The 17,057-nt window shown below is 41.0% G+C and overlaps 2 protein-coding genes across 2 annotated transcripts; both read left to right on the top strand.

The window, feature by feature from the left end:
- The first annotated feature begins 153 nt into the window (after positions 1 to 153).
- On the top strand, positions 154 to 4,694 carry lrrc23 (leucine rich repeat containing 23). The gene is made up of 8 exons (XM_039800433.1): positions 154 to 672; positions 1,734 to 1,738; positions 2,757 to 2,877; positions 2,982 to 3,123; positions 3,365 to 3,495; positions 3,631 to 3,767; positions 3,885 to 4,089; positions 4,184 to 4,694. The coding sequence occupies exons 1-8, from the start codon at positions 580 to 582 to the stop codon at positions 4,226 to 4,228; spliced, it is 879 nt and encodes a 292-aa protein (XP_039656367.1). The 5' UTR covers positions 154 to 579; the 3' UTR covers positions 4,229 to 4,694.
- A 518-nt stretch (positions 4,695 to 5,212) lies between these two features.
- tktb (transketolase b) lies at positions 5,213 to 16,828 on the top strand. The gene is made up of 14 exons (XM_039800190.1): positions 5,213 to 5,477; positions 7,325 to 7,442; positions 7,534 to 7,647; positions 7,737 to 7,834; positions 10,667 to 10,858; positions 12,723 to 12,850; positions 12,953 to 13,149; positions 13,416 to 13,580; positions 13,861 to 14,017; positions 14,102 to 14,232; positions 14,323 to 14,406; positions 14,511 to 14,607; positions 14,763 to 14,882; positions 15,116 to 16,828. The coding sequence occupies exons 1-14, from the start codon at positions 5,371 to 5,373 to the stop codon at positions 15,286 to 15,288; spliced, it is 1,881 nt and encodes a 626-aa protein (XP_039656124.1). The 5' UTR covers positions 5,213 to 5,370; the 3' UTR covers positions 15,289 to 16,828.
- The last annotated feature ends 229 nt before the right edge of the window (positions 16,829 to 17,057 follow it).

Here is a 17,057-nt window from a genome sequence, read left to right as displayed (position 1 = left end):
AATCGGTGGTTAAGAAAGAGGAATATACCGTAATGCCAGTTGCAACATCTTGACCTGTAGAGGGAAGTGTATCGCTGTTGCAGCACATTAGTCTGTTTGTCCCTGAGGTCCCCCCCCCCCCCTTCAAATGAGTCTCCCTGGTGCTCATCTTGTGGCTGTTAAGTTTCCATGGCAACTTCAACAAACGCGGTTTTTGGTTTGCTCGGTCAGATATCAACTGCAGTTGGCTTTAGTTTAACACTTATGTTAGCTTCTAGCTACTTCCTACGATTACTAGCTAAGTAAGTTAACGTTGTTTTTTGCATTTCGGTGTCTTTATAATAGTTGAAATGTTCAGTTACATGGTTAAGGTTAGCTAGCTGCTGTAACTTGGCAGGCCTTGCAACAGTCCCATAAAGCACTAACGCTAGCTTGCTACAGCTAGTTTAGTTACGTTAACCCAGTCAGTTCTTACGACGCTTAAACTCCATGCAGTGTGACTAGCTAGCTAGCTAGTTAACCGCTTGTCAGCTGAGTTACCAACTGGTCCGCTGCAGTGACCCGCTACTTTTTCTGATAACACGAGCCAAATTGACCAGAATGTCTGACATGGATGAAGATGCAGTGTTGTCTGATGGAACGTTAGAGGGAGAGGAAGAAACGCATCAAGAAGGACCCGGAGAGGACGAGAAGGTATAACGTTAGCTAATGTTAGTACTTACGAAGATGTGCACACAAGTCCCGCCATTAAATGTAGCTATGTCCCATCTTTGCAGATAGTTGGAAGTTGTATTCTGGTCAGTTTCGTGCAGTTTATATCACTCGTTAGTAGTTAGTTTTTGTAAAAAAAAAAAAAAAACTTACTACCATACGATGCTGATTTAAGCAGGTGCAGTAAACAAAGTCACTCTATTCCCACAAATCCCTAGCCTGACAAACCAGACCCACATCAAGATGTTGCAAAATAAATTTGCTGCCACTAGGGTGCGTCTAGATTTCTAGGCTAACAAATCCCAGATCTCATCCCATTACCGAGCTACCCAATCAAAGGAAACCTTTCTCTCCAAGGCCCCAGAACTTGTAAAATCTTATGAAATGCATTAAAATAAATAATAAATTTGGGTTATATATTTATATTTGGGTGGCCGGGTTAGCTCAGTTGGTAGAGCAGGCGCACATATAGAGGTCGACTCCGACCTCACGAGCGGCCCTTTGCTGCATGTCATTCCTCCTCTCTCTCCACCTTTCTTGTCTTCTTCAAGTCTTAAAATGCCAGAAAAAATAATCTTAAAAAAAACTTACACCGTTTAACTCACAAGATGGAAGGACGAGACTTTATTATCTAGCTAATCATTACTCCCCAACATGCTAACAATGAAATATTAAAGTTTATATGGATGCTTAAGTTTACAGTTAGCATTATATTATTGGTGACTCTTTATAATAAGGTTACAAATGGAATTATATACTGTACTGCTAAAGTAATGCTTAACTAACTTATGACTCAAAAATTCCTGTTACCATTTACAAATTATTCAATCTCAATGACTGTGATTAGTTCACACTTCATCAATTAAGTAATGTTAATTGACAGTTACTTCATACATTAAGTGATATGCGACCAAATTAGCGGCATTTCAGTTATATAAAAGTAAATTTCAGACCCATGCAGTTGCTCAGCCTCTCTGAAAGCAGAATACTACCTATTCTAAGTTTGTTTTTGTTTGTTTTCCCAGTCCATTCTCCTCTTATAGTATTTGTCAGTTGGCACCTGCTACATGATTTTAGTTTTAGTATATCATTCTCTACCATGCTTCACTCCACTTCTTTCAACAACAAACAAATAAAAAACCAAAACAACTTATGCTCCACTCAGGTTGTAAATGTGGCATCTGACAACTTATTTCTTTGAGTATAGGTACTATTCTTCTTTCAGAGAGGCTGAGCAAATGCATGGGTCTGAACTTTTATGTAACTGGAATCCAGCTAATTTGGTTGCATATCAATTAATGTATATGAAGTAACTGAATTAACATTACTTAATTGGTGATCTATTAAGCGTGAACTAATCACATTTGTTGATGGAGAGCAACAGGAATTCATGATACAGCCTTAATTAATTCATGCATTAAATTGTCATGAGTCATGCATTAGTTAAGCATTACTTAAAGCAACACTATGTAACTTTTAGCTGCAGGTTGTCTCATTGGAACTACAGCTTCACTAAAAGTTACATAGTGTTGCTTTAAGTATATGATTTGTATCCTTATTATAAAGCATTAATAGTAAGTAGCCTAATTGAATTTGTTGATGGAGAGCAAATAGAATTCATGATACAGCCTTAATTAATTCATGCATTAAATTGTCATGAGTCACATTATTAAGCATTACTTAAAGCAACACTATGTAACTTTTAGCTGCAGGTTGTCTCATTGGAACTACAGCTTCACTAAAAGTTACATAGTGTTGCTTTAAGTATATGATTTGTATCCTTATTATAAAGCATTAATAGTAAGTAGCCTAATTCGGAATTTCTACATGTGCTGAGGCTCTATTTGTGGCTAAAAAGTAATAGGTGGTTTAGTAGCTATCGTACAGAGGGGCTTTTGTCTGGGCTGTGCGCCATACACAAACATTGATGGGTCCTGTTGAACATTTAATCCCCTGTGAGTTAGCACCACCAACAATTTGTAAAAAACCCCCCTACTTTAAATTCAGGTTATCTTCCTGTAATTTGATATAATAATTTTCCTTTTTGTCAACACCATACTCCTTAGAGGACTGAATGACATTGCCGCAATCAGCAGTTACACTCACCTCCGTTTTCTGGACATATCCAACAACCACCTTATTGATCTTGCTCCTCTGGCATCTCTGACTCAGCTGCTCTGGCTGAAGGCAAGCACCTCTCTATTCTTATTCATTAAGAAAAGGGCATCTCTGGGGCTGTCAGTATGATTCACTCTAACTGATGGCGAATCTTGATTGCAACTCTTCTGTAGGTTGACAATAATGCAGTATCGTGCTTCAAAGGGCAACCTTTCGCTCAGTTGACCTACTTGCAGTGGCTGAGTATGGCAGTGAACCGGCTAATGGACCTGGATGGCCTGGTCGGGCCTGCCTTGGAGAGCCTCAATCTTACAGGTTGGTCTGTTGGTTTAATGTCAGGATAAGTGGTGGCTCTATGATATTAATGAGTGATGTATTAAGATAATCCAGAGTTTCCATATGTGAAGTGATAAGACACAGGAATTATGTATTTGATCAGAAGGAGGTTTATCAAATCCCATGTGTTATAATTCAGTATATACAGTATATAACAATCTCTGCCTAGTGTTTATTTTTGGCAAGTCCTTAACATGACATTTTCCAACCTCTCTAACAGGTAATGGTATTCAGAGAGTGAAATGCCTTCAGAGTGGCTGTTTTGCCAACCTGGTAACTCTAGAGCTGAGGGGAAACCACTTGGAAACCACTGATGGCATCAACCTTCCCAACCTGCGACGATTATATATGGTAATAAAAGCACTATGATTTATAGCACTAACACACTTGATGAGATGAATCCATTAACACAAGCCTTAATATCCATGCACCCATGTAATGACCCAGAGAACAGAGTGCCTATAACTATTCTTGCTCTCTGTTCAGGCCCAAAATGTCATCAAGGATCTGAAAGGTTTAGAAAGGCTAGAGCGCCTTACCACCCTTCATCTTCGAGACAACCAGCTAGATACTCTGGATGGCCTCAGCCCCAACATGAAGTGTCTCCAATACCTCAATGTCAGGTACACACTTATATCACAACAGGACAGATCAGAGCCTGTCATCAATTCAGTAAAACACCAAATACAATTATATATGCCTGATTATATATTCCATATACTTCTGTCTCTCCTCCTTAGAGGCAATGCAATTTTAGATGAGAATGCCCTAAAAGGCCTTGGGCTTGTGTCCAAAACTCTGCGGGCTTTGGTTCTTTCTGAGAATCCTCTAGTGGAAACGACAGACTACCGGCTGAGTGTACTGATTCTTCTGCCACAGCTCGAGCGACTTGACAAAGATCTCGTCTCCCCGGAGGAGAGGACTGAGGCCCGGGAGAGACTCAAGGTAAAACAAAAAAATATCTTATTTCTCATTGTGGCGTGGTCAGACATCAATGGCTCCCCTGCTGGTTGTTCTAATGGCATGTATGTCATTTCAGGAACTTAAAGAAGAGGAAATATCTGAGCCACAAGAAATGCAATGATGGCCAAAATGAGGAAGTGTTTGACTTCCTTGAAACACAGGCTTGGTGTATATAGGTGGGTGATGTGATTGGGTTGTATGAGAAGCGTTGTATAACTTGTATGATGCACTCTGTATCTGTAAATGTGCACAAATAGGGTTGCTTTGTGTCATGTTATTACACTATTACAGCCAATCTATTTTTTTTTAACAATAAAATACAAAATAAAAATGTCTAATGCATCTATTGATATGTACAAATGCAAATAATCAGTCACAAAGCAATGTGTCTGTGACCAATGCATAAGAAATGAGGGAGTATTTCTGTTGCTGGACAAACTGTTTCCCTGAGTAAGGATGAGAGGGCAAAATCTGACACCATTTCCCTGTTGGCAGCCATCCAACTTTAGCTTTAAGGGAACAGTGACATGCAATGGATATGTATGGAAAAAAATCCCCGTATGTAGTCTTTACTGTCCACCTAAGTAAAAAGTGTGTACATTGTATCGGATAATGCAATTGTTTCTGATTAATAGTAGTAATCTGAAGTTATCAATAATATTTCCACACCTCATCATACTGTTGCCAAAAAGAAGGAACCTATACAATATTTCATAGATTCCTTGGCCAAAACCAAGACAAATTAAAAGAAATCATCTTAATGAAAATATTGCCCATTTTATTAAGTGGTGGGTGCAATTTCTTCCGTTGTAGGCTATTCCCCGATAATTTCCAAACATACAACGACATAAACGTTACCTAGTTCTCCACATTGTGGCTACCTGTTATAATACTCGTGTTTTATGTCCATATATTGGTGATTTGCTCATTAAAAGGTGAAATGATAAGAACTAAGTCACCACAGATCTGTAACTTTAATGAGCTGAAAAATGATTTGTGAAAGCAGCGCCTCATGCGCAACTAGCCCCACAGCTGTTCCTCCAATGACTGGATTAGGTGGGCGTGGCAGAGTTAGAGGAGACATAAATCCCCTCCTCAATGGTTCCTCCTCCTCCTCGGTTGTACTTGCATCGGGCAGCTAGTAGCGGCGTGGCGCAGCTTTGAACCTACTACCCCGGGAAGCAGTAGTGTGACTTTAATAAAAAAAAAAAACATAATTTACTTTCCAAGGTGACACGGTTCTCAAAAAATAATCCCGAAACCATGACTAGCTACCACAAACCCGATGAGAAAACTCTGCAGGGGCTGAAAGACGTCGCTAACAAGCTCAGGATCAACTCCATCAAGGCGACATGCGCCTCTAACTCTGGGTAAGTCACTTCAAGTTATGTTGGCTCGAGTTATTATAACAGCTATAGTTACCTACGAAGAAAATGTAAATGCAATATGTTATAACGTTACTGTAAGGGGCGCACGTTTTACCTGTGGGTGCCCGGTTAACGTTACACGTGCTGCAGATTATCTTCACGCGGTGGAAAGCGTAGCCACAGCAGACTGCTAGCAAGTACAACGTATACACCTTTCGTTACTTTGTAAATGAAATCTGTCTGGGTCCGGCAACTCTTGGAGTAGCATAAGCTAACAATTTGTGCTATGAATGAAAACAAATGGCAGGGTCTGCGTCGATAGTTAGCTAGCTATGTTATCAACAGTCAGTACTATCTAGCTGAGAATTCATGCTAGATTGCATTCTATGCAGTATGCTACTATCAGTGTTGCTGGATGAAACTTGGACTCTAGTAGCACCGACCTGCTTCTGTTAGCTAACAAGAAACAACGTGATCGTGTGAAAGGTTAATCGCGTGCTCCGTTTGACGCTGTAATTTAAAGTTGCAGTTGCCTCTTAAAATGACTATCATGTACACAAATGCACACCAGTTGCAACTTCTACGTACGTTAGTATTGCTTAATCCTAAACGTCTGAATTCCCAGAACATTTTGGCAACCTAAAGTTTTTCTCTTCAAGCCGTTATTATAACGTTAGATTGAACTAGGTCCAAGCGGGAATAGTTTCCTTGTTGACAGGGGTACCCTTTTTATTTTATTTTTTTAATAGCTTCTGTAATGTAGATATTATTTTGTCTGCCCTTGTCCTCCTAGTAGTCTGTCGATACATGATCTGTGTACACATCCAAAACTGCAATATACTTCACCAGAAGGCAACAGAAATGCTTCCCGTAGCTAATTCGAATAATGAGTTTTGGATGGCTCTCGGTCCCAATTACCTGCTGTCACATGTCCATCCCCTATTTGTTCAACTTGTGGTCGAGAGGACAGTTTTGGACTTGTAGTTTAGCTAAAAGAAGACCATGTCAAACATTTTTGTAGTTTTTCTTTTGTTCGCATTGTTTCACAGAATCTAGCAACTTTCAAAAATAAATGTTCGGTAAACCGGTTTCTTACTTCCTTGTGTCAACTGACAAGGAAATGGATACATTATGTCTTGAATATCCTGACTGTGAGGCATGCAATGTTTTGATATTTTCTCCCTTAAGAAATGATTTTGAGTTTTAATTTGATATGGAACATTACACTTCAGTATCTGATTGCTTTTTGTTACGGCTTTTATGAATTTAAGTTTATTTCTCAGCAGGTTATCGCTCAACAACGGGACATTGGGTAAACAGGGCACTGGGTTTTAATTAAATTTAACCGTGATGTATGTTTGAATAAGATAACAGTGTTTCAGCATGGTTGAAATGATGCCATTTTATAACTTAACCCAATAGGGAAGCGGAGATGCTGTTGAGTAACGTGGGGTTTCTAAACATGTCGATTACAATACTCGGACCACTGTGCTGCAACTAACTGCTTCACAATTTTTTTTTTTTTTTTTTTTCTTTTCTTTGTGTGTGATCGTGTTACAGATTAACAATCTATTGACTGTGATACTCCTAATCTCAAAAGATGGGATGCTCTATTAAAAACAATCATTGCTTGCCAAATGGATCTTTTTTTTTTTTTATGCCTTTTTCGGGAATGACAAATTGTGGTACATAAGTTTTTTTTTTTTGTCAAACTAAAACCAAGTGTGAGGATTCCTGGATGTAGCAACACATGCATGAATGTGCATGGTGTGTGGATTTTGTTTTAAATGTTTTTTTTTTTTCCTTTTGGAAATGGTTCTCAACAGACTTGTCTCCATTTCTCTCCCTAGTCACCCCACATCATGCTGCAGTGCAGCAGAGCTCATGTCTGTGCTCTTCTTCCACACCATGCGCTATAAAGCAGATGACCCCCGCAACCAGTGTAACGACCGCTTTGTGCTCTCAAAGGTTGGCATGAATTTCTTTGTTTATGAGGAGAGATTGCTATTCTTCAGTTGGCCGGCGCACCTGAGCTTCGGTATCGCCATTGTGTCTCTAGGGTCATGCTGCACCTGTCCTGTATGCTGCCTGGGCAGAGGCTGGTTTCGTGAAGGAGTCTGATCTGCTCAACCTGCGCAAGATTGACTGTGACCTGGAGGGGCACCCCACACCAGTAAGTCAAGAATCCCAAATTACTTTCTGGTGAATTATGTACGGTCACTTGCTATATCTAATTTATTTTTTTTCTCCCCTATTCTCTAGAAACTGGCTTTTGTTGATGTGGCTACAGGATCTCTGGGACAGGGTCTTGGGGCTGCCTGTGGGATGGCCTACACTGGCAAACACTTTGACAAATCAGCGTATGTATACAAAAACTGTGGATTCATAAGAGGTTCAAAGACTTAATTCTACTTTTTATTTTTACAACGGATATATGGTGATCTGAAACATCTTTGCACAGTCTTCAGCGTTAGTCTGAGATCATCCTTTTTAAAGTAGATTGCTTAAGGGCAGCGGTTCTCTATACTCTCAACTAGACCCTTTCTATAAAGGTGAAATGTCCTACATTTTGAGTGTCGTTAAACTTGGACAACAAAAACAGTCATGCATGACTGTTTTTGTTTATGGTGTTCCTCAAGGTCTTGGTATCGTAATGTAGTATAATTTGGAGAGCTTTCTTATTTCTTTTATTCTCTAGTGGTAAAAAAAAATTGTTAAATTATGCACCATCTTTCTAACAAATGGAATCAACCAAAAAACTGCAATAACTTATGAAACATAAGTGAACATGAGACTGGCCATCATAAACTTGCAGCATAATATACTAAACCCTTATTGACTTTCACAATTTTTTAATTCATCAATTGATTTTTATTTGACTGGAAAAATATGAGCTGCATGTCAAATGATTCCTCAGGTCCCCAGCTTTCAGATGATGTGCGCCACTGCTATGTGGAATCTACTGTTGACCTGCCATCACCCCCTAAACATCCATTGTCCCCTACCCCTCTAGAAAAAGGGGGTGGATTGCAGGATTCTATCATATTCTTTGACAATAATTCTGTTGGTGAGTCTAAGGAGAAATTACAACCCAAAATTTAAGGTACGGTAGTTTGTACCTCGAGCCTTGCACAGATGATGCAAACTAATTATTTGAAGCTTTATCAGATTTGTCCACAATGTAAGGGTTTAATAAATAGTTCCAAACTAGAGATGCAGCGGTTAACAATTTTAAAACCGCGCGGTTAATTAAGAGTGTTAGTGCTGGTTATCATTAAAAAAATATTCAGTGCCGAGACAAATACCGTGACTTCGATAACTGTTCCTAACTGATTTTTTTTCGATATCAATTTTATAAAACATTACACATTCTGGCACAAATTGTTTTATTTATTTTCCAGCTCCTACTATGTGGGGCCCCTCTCTGTGTAATGTAGAGTTTTTCTGGCGTGGTCTCTACGATGTGTAATGTTGGACAGCCAATTACCACCATTATTAGATCTTGGTAGAAGCATGCTGCATGCTTATTGGCTCACTGATGAGATTTACTCCTTGGGTATTGAAATTGGGTATTGAAGGCATTTTTTCAATACTTGAGAGGCAATTCGGTTGGTGCCTAAAGTATTGAAATCGGTACCCAGCCCTACGGAGTGTTAACTTACTGCAAGTTATGTGTAGCAGTGAGTGCAGTTCTTATTAAACCTCCATGACAACGCGTTTGCACGCACACAGCACATCAGATAGATAGATGGATATTATTTATTAAATGTTACATAAAGTTAGCAAACACCAGGAAAACGGTCCCCAACCTTAGGGCAGCTGCAATGGGGAATTCAACCCAAGTTGGTGAGCTTGCTAGCGACTTTATGGGGGGTGTAACGTTAAGTGTTTGTTAGCTTGTTAAGGTTACCAGTTGGCTAACGTTGGCCTGTTTAACGTAACTTTGGCCTGTTTAACAGTAACGTTGCAGTAAATGGCTAACGAGTCAGAAGCCAACGTTTGCATTTACAATGAGCGAGCTGATGATGGTTACATTCGTACGAGTCAAAACTCCAACCGCTCAAACATGTCACGGACGTTAACACTAAACATTACTTAATCATCATCCCCTGTGGTACATGAGGCTGGAAAGATCTCTCCATTGCATTTATTCCTTGGCAACATGCTGCACATCTCCCTGTGACAGCTGCATCTGGTCTAGCAGCTCCTCCTACTTTTAGACACGCCAGCTAGCAGGACCCAAAAAGGGCCAACCTCTTAAGGACAGCACGGTTATTGCCAACTTGGCCTTTGTTTGTGATGTGACTGATTCACCTCTAATCTCTAACCTTTTCAGATGAATTTAAATAAAAAGGTTGATCATATACTTTTTTTTTTTTTTAATCACAAGATGAGCATTCATGAGTGTTATTTAGTCACATGCTGTTGCAACAACTAGTAATGTTAAGAACACTAAAACACCACATCGGATCTAGCTAGACCGGAAACAAAACCGGCACGCCGCACACGCTTGTTTGGGCTTGCGAGCCAGCCAGAGAGTAGTAGGTAATGTTACGTTTTGAGTGGATGGCGAGCGTGAGACACCGAAATGAATGGCAATTAGATTCTGAATGGAAAGTTTTTAAAAAGTTGCCAAATGGTTCCATTGACAAGACTAAAGTGATCTGTGTTTTTTTTTTTTTTTTTCATTGAGTCTGAAATGCCACTGATGGCCAAGCACACTGCTGATGCGAATTCTGTGCGCTTAGTTGAGAGTTAACTGACATAATGCGATTAAATGTTTTAATTGTTTGACAGCACTAATTAGCAGTGAAATTAATTAATGCGTAATCGTAAAACCAGGATTATTTTTCAGACTAATTGTACCAACAATCTATATTCGTTGCATCCCTATTCCTAACTACTTAATAGGGGCAAACGGTACAGATGGCAATCGGTATGAATTGCTGCTTCTAATTTAGTTTCTGGTTCAGAACAAGTGATGGGGCTCATGACTAGTTTCTTATAGATTACATCGACTGTAATGTTCTTCACTCAAGACAGTGACCTATTCTGTGCTGAGTGGAGTCTAATGACCTTTCACTTTCCCATGGGTAGGTCACGAATCTCAACTCAACAGACTTTTATTGATCGTGTAACTACTGTTAAATGTTTTATTCATCATTGTTTCCCCTTTCTACATTGTGTTGTAGTTACCGTGTGTATTGCATGATGGGTGATGGAGAGTGTTCAGAGGGCTCTGTGTGGGAGGCCATGGCCTTTGCCTCCTACTACAAGCTGGACAACTTGGTGGCTATCATGGATGTCAACCGGCTCGGTCAGAGTGAGGCCGCACCCCTGAAGCACGACATGGAGACCTACCGCAAGCGCTGTGAAGCTTTTGGGTCAGTAACTTTGAATTTCCATACGTACATGGTTATTGAATTCTCTTAAACAAATTTTTTTTTTTTATGCCTCTGAATACACTTTAAAACTAGGTTTTAGGTTGCTTTTACACCTACCTCGTTTGGTCCATATAAAATTAACCCTAGAGCTTTTGGTGTGATAGTCCGGTTTGTTTGGACTGGTGTGAACGCTCATCCGAACTCTGGGCCGCTTGAAAACGGGTCTCTGTTCGCTTCCAACTGAACTATAGTTATCATCACCTCAGATGAGAATGCGATCTGATCCAAATACTGGATGTGGACTATGGATGGGCTTGATTACTCGACGATCGATAATTGATTAAGAATTTCGTCTGTTAATTTATCGATTAAACTAATACTGGTTGCGTAGTGTGCATCTTGAAGCAATTAAATTAATTTCAGTGTGGCAGCAATAATACATTTGCCCACTCAGGGGCAATATTTGACTCCATACTCGGTTACCTGGCTGCGAGTTTCTGTTTTGATTTCAAAAGTAATCATGAAGAGGACACGGCGAAGTGTGGCGTGGGACCATTTCGATTTATTTTATTTATTTTTTAATCTAACTTAGTTCACTGCAAACACTGAGATGCCGTCTATAAGTACAACACGGCCACGACTCAAATGATGTAGCCTACCACTAAACAAAGTGTATCCGAGCCTGTTAATGTCGGTGGCGGCCGTGGTGCATCCTGCTCTGTCTCAACCTAGCATAAACTCGGCGTTGGCACGGAGGAGCTGTGATGCACAACGAGCAGAGAAATTACCCAAGGGACCTGCAAGTTAATTGACATGGATATTGGAACCAGCATATCATATTTCGTCACGACGTACCATCACCAGACTGGTAGAAACTCACTTCAAAGAATGGAATAAGGTTCCCCAGGCTGGCCCTGTTAGCGCAGAGGTCTGTGCATCCTGGCAACGCAGCGGTTTTGGGTGGCTGGACTGACGGTCAGCAGGTAGGATCTGACCCCAGATCATGTCAACATGCTTATCTTTCTCAACAAACATCAGTAGACTGGTGCAGAAGTTGTATGTGTGTTAGCCTACTGGTTATTATGCTTTGTCCGTGCCTTGGATAGTTTTAAGTTACATTCTGTTTAAGAACGCCGGCTCGCAGCTACAGGTTCTGCTGCTTCAGAGCGCCGCACCGCAGAGCATGTATCTACAATCTATAATCTCCAGTTTAACTGCCACAAGTTGTTCTTGTAATTAAGATCTCATTGAGGAAAAACGCGCTGTATTTTCATTGCATTTTTAATTTATAAAATTAAATAATTAATTTTAATATAAAAATATGAATGATTAATCGATAGTCGAACGTCAATTTTCCCGACGATCGAAGAAAATGTAATCTAATGCCCATCCCTAATGTGGACCAAAACGGAGAATTTACTAGCCTGCAGTTTCAACCTTGCACACAATTTACAGACTTGTATATCATTTAAGGGACGATAACTTTTAAGCTATTCTGAGCACCCATTGCTGGTCATCTGTGTGACAACAACTCATCTCTCGCTCTCGCGCTCTCACTCTCTGTCAGCTGCTCATTGTTCGGCACCTTCTAAAATATTAAACCCTAAAGCAGAACCAGAAAACCCAAGACATTAGAAATCTGGTGTTGCTCCATTATTTCTGAGAACAGAAGTGTCGGTGAGTTTTGGATATTCTGTCCAATAAACATCGACCATCTTGATTGCGTGATGTGGGTTTACAGTGTTTGGTGCATTTGACAAAGTGCAGTGTGAAAGAGAACCAACTGAAAAATGCAACACTATTGTGTTAATGTGTTTTGGGTTAATGTTGGTATGCGGCTAAAACGGAGCCATTGTTTGTGTAGATGGAACACGTATGTTGTGGATGGACATGATGTTGAGGAGCTGTGCAAAGCGTTCTGGCAGGCTCAGCAGGTCAAGGACAAACCCACTTGCATTGTAGCCAAAACATTCAAGGGCAAGGGACTCAAAAGTAAGTGTGGCTTCCATATGGGAATATTTTATTTACTTAACGATTGTATTCTATTCTCTGAATTTGATTTATTTATGAGACTTGTTCATCCCTTGGCTGTAGATATTGAGGATCTTGATAATTGGCATGGAAAGCCTATCCCTAAGGACAGGGTGGATGACATCCTAAAAGACCTCCAGGCTCAGATCCAGGTCCCCAACAAGACTGTGTGCCCTGAACTGCCCAAAGATGACACGGCACCTGCAGACCTTAGCACCATCTCCATGCCTTCACCCCCAGCATTCAAAATGGGAGAAAAGGTAAGTGTTTTTTTAACTTGTCACTTGAGTTTCTTTTTTATTGCAGGCTTATGTGGCGATTGGACACTTTAAACGGTCAATGACAATTCACTGATACCACTGTTCAGCATACAAGTTTCTTTTTGGTATAGTGGGTGGTTTCCTTGCCTTATACTAATATAAGCACCTGAGATAACCTTTAACCTACATGTAGAATATTGTTTATTGTATTCATTACCTTTTGTTAATTTCTGATGCTTAAACTAGTTTCCTTCCTACCCTGTCAGATGGCAACAAGGCGTGCATACGGCCTGGCACTGGCCAAGCTGGGCCAGGCAAGCAAGAGAGTGGTGGCCCTCGATGGAGACACCAAAAACTCTACCTTCTCAGAGACCTTCAAGAAAGCCTTCCCTGACCGCTACATTGAGTGCTTCATTGCTGAACAGAACTTGGTACACAATATTTCGGTCTTCACGGATTATTAAATGCTGTAGCCTCATTTTCAGTTGCTAAGTTACAGACGTTGGACATGATTGGCTCAAACTTGAAAGTGGGATAAACTTGGCTTACACTTAACTCTTCCATAATGTGCTCCAAATTGGTCTGAACTGTTACTCTGTATTCTCTAGCATAATAATCCCAGCCTCTCACTACTGCTTGTCACTTGTGACCACGTATTCCTGTTTGCTTTCATTAAGACTAACTCTGATTAACTGTCTTTACTTGCTGCAGGTGGGAGTGGCCATTGGCTGTGGCACCCGTGACCGCACAGTTGCATTTGCCAGCACGTTTGCTGCCTTCTTCTCTAGAGCCTATGACCAGATCCGCATGGGAGCCATCTCCCAGTCAAATGTCAACCTGGTAGGGTCCCACTGTGGGATCTCCATCGGTAAGCTTTCTGCTGAAGCATCACTAGTTTTCTTACAGGCCAGAAGTGTCCACTGTCCCCTAACTGATCTTCCTCTGCCTTCAGGTGAGGATGGTCCTTCCCAGATGGCCCTAGAGGACTTGGCCATGTTCCGTGCTATCCCAACATGTACTGTGTTTTACCCCAGTGATGCAGTGTCCACAGAGAAAGCCGTTGAGCTGTCAGCCAACACTAAGGTTGGTAGGCCACCTTGTGGTAGCGTTTGTCCAGTAAATTGTCTTCACAATGATGGAATTTGCATTTTTATGTTGTAACTCTATTCTCAGGGTATCTGTTTCATCCGTACCAGTAGACCAGACAATGAGGTCATCTACTCTCCAGATGAGAAGTTTGAAGTGGGCATAGCTAAGGTAATGATCAATGAAATAGTTTTTACACATACTTGTACACAAAGTAGCAACAAAGAGACCGGAATAGCCACCAGGACAATGTATATACACTTCTACTTAACCAGGTGGTGCGCCAGTCGGACAGTGATTGTGTAACAGTGATTGGAGCTGGTGTTACTCTGCATGAGGCCCTTGCTGCTGCTGATATGCTGGCCCTTGAAGGTAAACTCACATTGCCCTCTAGTGGATGGATGTAGTTATTGAGGCCCACATTTCATTACTACCATCCACAAGCCATGTTATGGTAATTCAGGGGATCAGCTGCTCATTGGCTAGTATGGTCTGATAAACTTCTCTAACGTTATGAATTCCTACAGGGAAGAAGATCCGTGTGATTGACCCGTTCACTATCAAGCCCCTGGATGCCTCTACCATCATGTCCAGTGCCAGAGCTACAAGGGGACAGATAATCACTGTGGAGGACCACTACAAGGAGGGTGGGTTGTTTTCGGTTTTTGAATGTCCTGTTGAAGGGTTCTCCAGTCATGTACCATAGAGTTTTGAGTTTGCAGACTGATTCTTGCCAAAGTATACACCAGGGGCCGCGAGTAGAGTTTCTCAGTAGTGGGGTTTAGGGACGAGTGTTCTCTATCTACCAGGGTCTGTTAAGAGAGCAGCATCATCATCATCCCTTGGTGATTTGAGCTGATGGTCTGTCTCCTCTGTCCAGGTGGTCTTGGTGAAGCAGTGCTGTCAGCAGTGGGCAAGGAGCCTGGCATCGTTGTGACCCGGCTTGCAGTGACTGGTGTTCCCCGCAGCGGAAAGTCCCAAGAGCTGCTGGACATCTTCGGCATCAGCGCCAAGCACATTGCTAATGCCGTGCGTCAGACCTTTGCAAATTAAGGAGCATAATTTATCTCTCGCTTGCTGCTCTGTTCAATCTCAAACAACTTGCAGTTACCTGGCATGATCACGTGAAGACCTGTTAACTTTTTGTGCCCAAGTTCCATCTTGTGGCTTTGATTAAAGCAACACTAGAGAACCTTTCCAGTTTTGGTCCCCTACAGGTTGGAAGCAGAATTGTCTCATTCAAACTACAGATCCGCTACCCGGTCTGACAAACTTGCATAGTGCGGTTATAGCCGGTAGAGAGCCGCAAAGTGAATGTAAAAGTGCCGTTAACCCGGTTACGAGTTGATGAACCACTGAAACGATTTTGGAACGGTTATTTTAAGTTACAAAATTCTCTTGTGTTGCTTTAAAGTACTGTGTGCGCTAACCCTGTATTGTTAATACTATCACAGATGGAGAGGGATGAGAAGGGAGTGTGTGACAGATGTAATAATGTTTATTACCACTAAGTCCCAGCAAAAAGTAATGTGTAGTAGCCTACCAGTAAGTCGGAGCAAGCAATTGAGTAACTGTTGAGGGTTCATATTGAGTAATGGTATATCGGTTTATGGTTAATGTTGTTACAGTATGTTTGATTTCTTGTTTTTCACGTGCAAAATGTCATTCCAACACCAGCAGCAGTAAGGGTTAACCAGAGCGTTGTATTTACTAGAGGGCTCCATCAGGGGGAACGTAAAACTCTTGAGCTATCTGTTGCAGTGCATGTCCCCTTCACTCAGCTAAAAGTTACATAGTGTTGCTTTAACACTTACTGCTGCTGGTGTTGGAATGACATTTTGCACATGAAAAATAAGAAATCACAAATGTACTGTAACAACTTTAACCATAAACTGATGCCATGAAAATGCCAAAATTACTCAATATGAACCCTCAACTGCTTGCTCTGACTTACTGGTAGGCTACTACACATTACTTTTGCCTAACTTACTGGTAATACACATTATTCCATCGGTCACAAGTAGAGTGTTGTCGACTCCTGTAGTGTTAATATTACTCTCCCGGTTTGCAGTGTCTAGTACCCTCTTCTGCAGCATTCCTTTCTTTTATCATGTTTTCCAAATTCCTTGCTAGTAGTTCAAACAAAAGCCTCACAGAATACTGTAAATGTGGTATGTTGACAGCTTACCATACCAGCTGTATGGTAAGCTGTCCTGGTTCTGATCCATTTTGAACTGTCAGGCCACAACTTTTGTTCTGCATTCCAACAATCCTTTCTTTTTCACATTCCTTACAACCATGCCTCATGTCTTCTCACTCAGCTGGCACTCATGCCTCCTTTTTTGTTTTGAAGAAGCACTATTACTGTTGTCATACATGTATGTACTATCAGTTTTGTAGTGATCAGTCCCAGCTTTGACGCTTGGCTGTGGTAGAGAACAGTTTCTTCAGATGGTGTGAAAAGTTAAACCTCTTAGTTGTGAACCGTTGAGCATTCCTGGCCACAATGGCATCACACAATGTTACTGCTTTCCAGGTCACTGGTGTCATCCTGTTCTACCTGTGTTGTGCTGAATTAAAAAGATTAACCCAATGCCTTTTTGTCTTTTTGTTTGTGTGGGTTCCCCAGCCCCACTCATGCTTATGGCTCTATGGGTGGTAATGAAGGTGGGTCCACAATTATCAGCTGGTTTGCAAAACAATTTTGCAGAGATATTCTGGATTTATGACTTGGGTGATCCCACTGGATTGGTGCCAAATTGTGGTTCCCATACAACGTATTCTAATGACTTTGATTCTCCTCTGCTTTTAGAAGGATTTCC

This window comes from Perca fluviatilis, chromosome 5 (assembly GCF_010015445.1).
Source record: "Perca fluviatilis chromosome 5, GENO_Pfluv_1.0, whole genome shotgun sequence".
NCBI lineage: Eukaryota > Metazoa > Chordata > Actinopteri > Perciformes > Percidae > Perca > Perca fluviatilis.
The sequence above is the reverse complement of the archived record's forward strand: the minus strand, read 5'-3'. Positions and strand labels throughout refer to the sequence as shown.

Coding starts and splice junctions, on each gene's coding strand:
- lrrc23 (XM_039800433.1), top strand. CDS start 580: ATGTCTGACATGGATGAAGATGCAGTGTTGTCTGATGGAACGTTAGAG. Junction 3,124..3,364: donor GGAGAGCCTCAATCTTACAG/GTTGGTCTGTTG, acceptor CCTCTCTAACAG/GTAATGGTATTCAGAGAGTG. Junction 3,768..3,884: donor CTCCAATACCTCAATGTCAG/GTACACACTTAT, acceptor TCTCCTCCTTAG/AGGCAATGCAATTTTAGATG.
- tktb (XM_039800190.1), top strand. CDS start 5,371: ATGACTAGCTACCACAAACCCGATGAGAAAACTCTGCAGGGGCTGAAA. Junction 12,851..12,952: donor CAAGGGCAAGGGACTCAAAA/GTAAGTGTGGCT, acceptor CCTTGGCTGTAG/ATATTGAGGATCTTGATAAT. Junction 13,581..13,860: donor TCATTGCTGAACAGAACTTG/GTACACAATATT, acceptor TACTTGCTGCAG/GTGGGAGTGGCCATTGGCTG.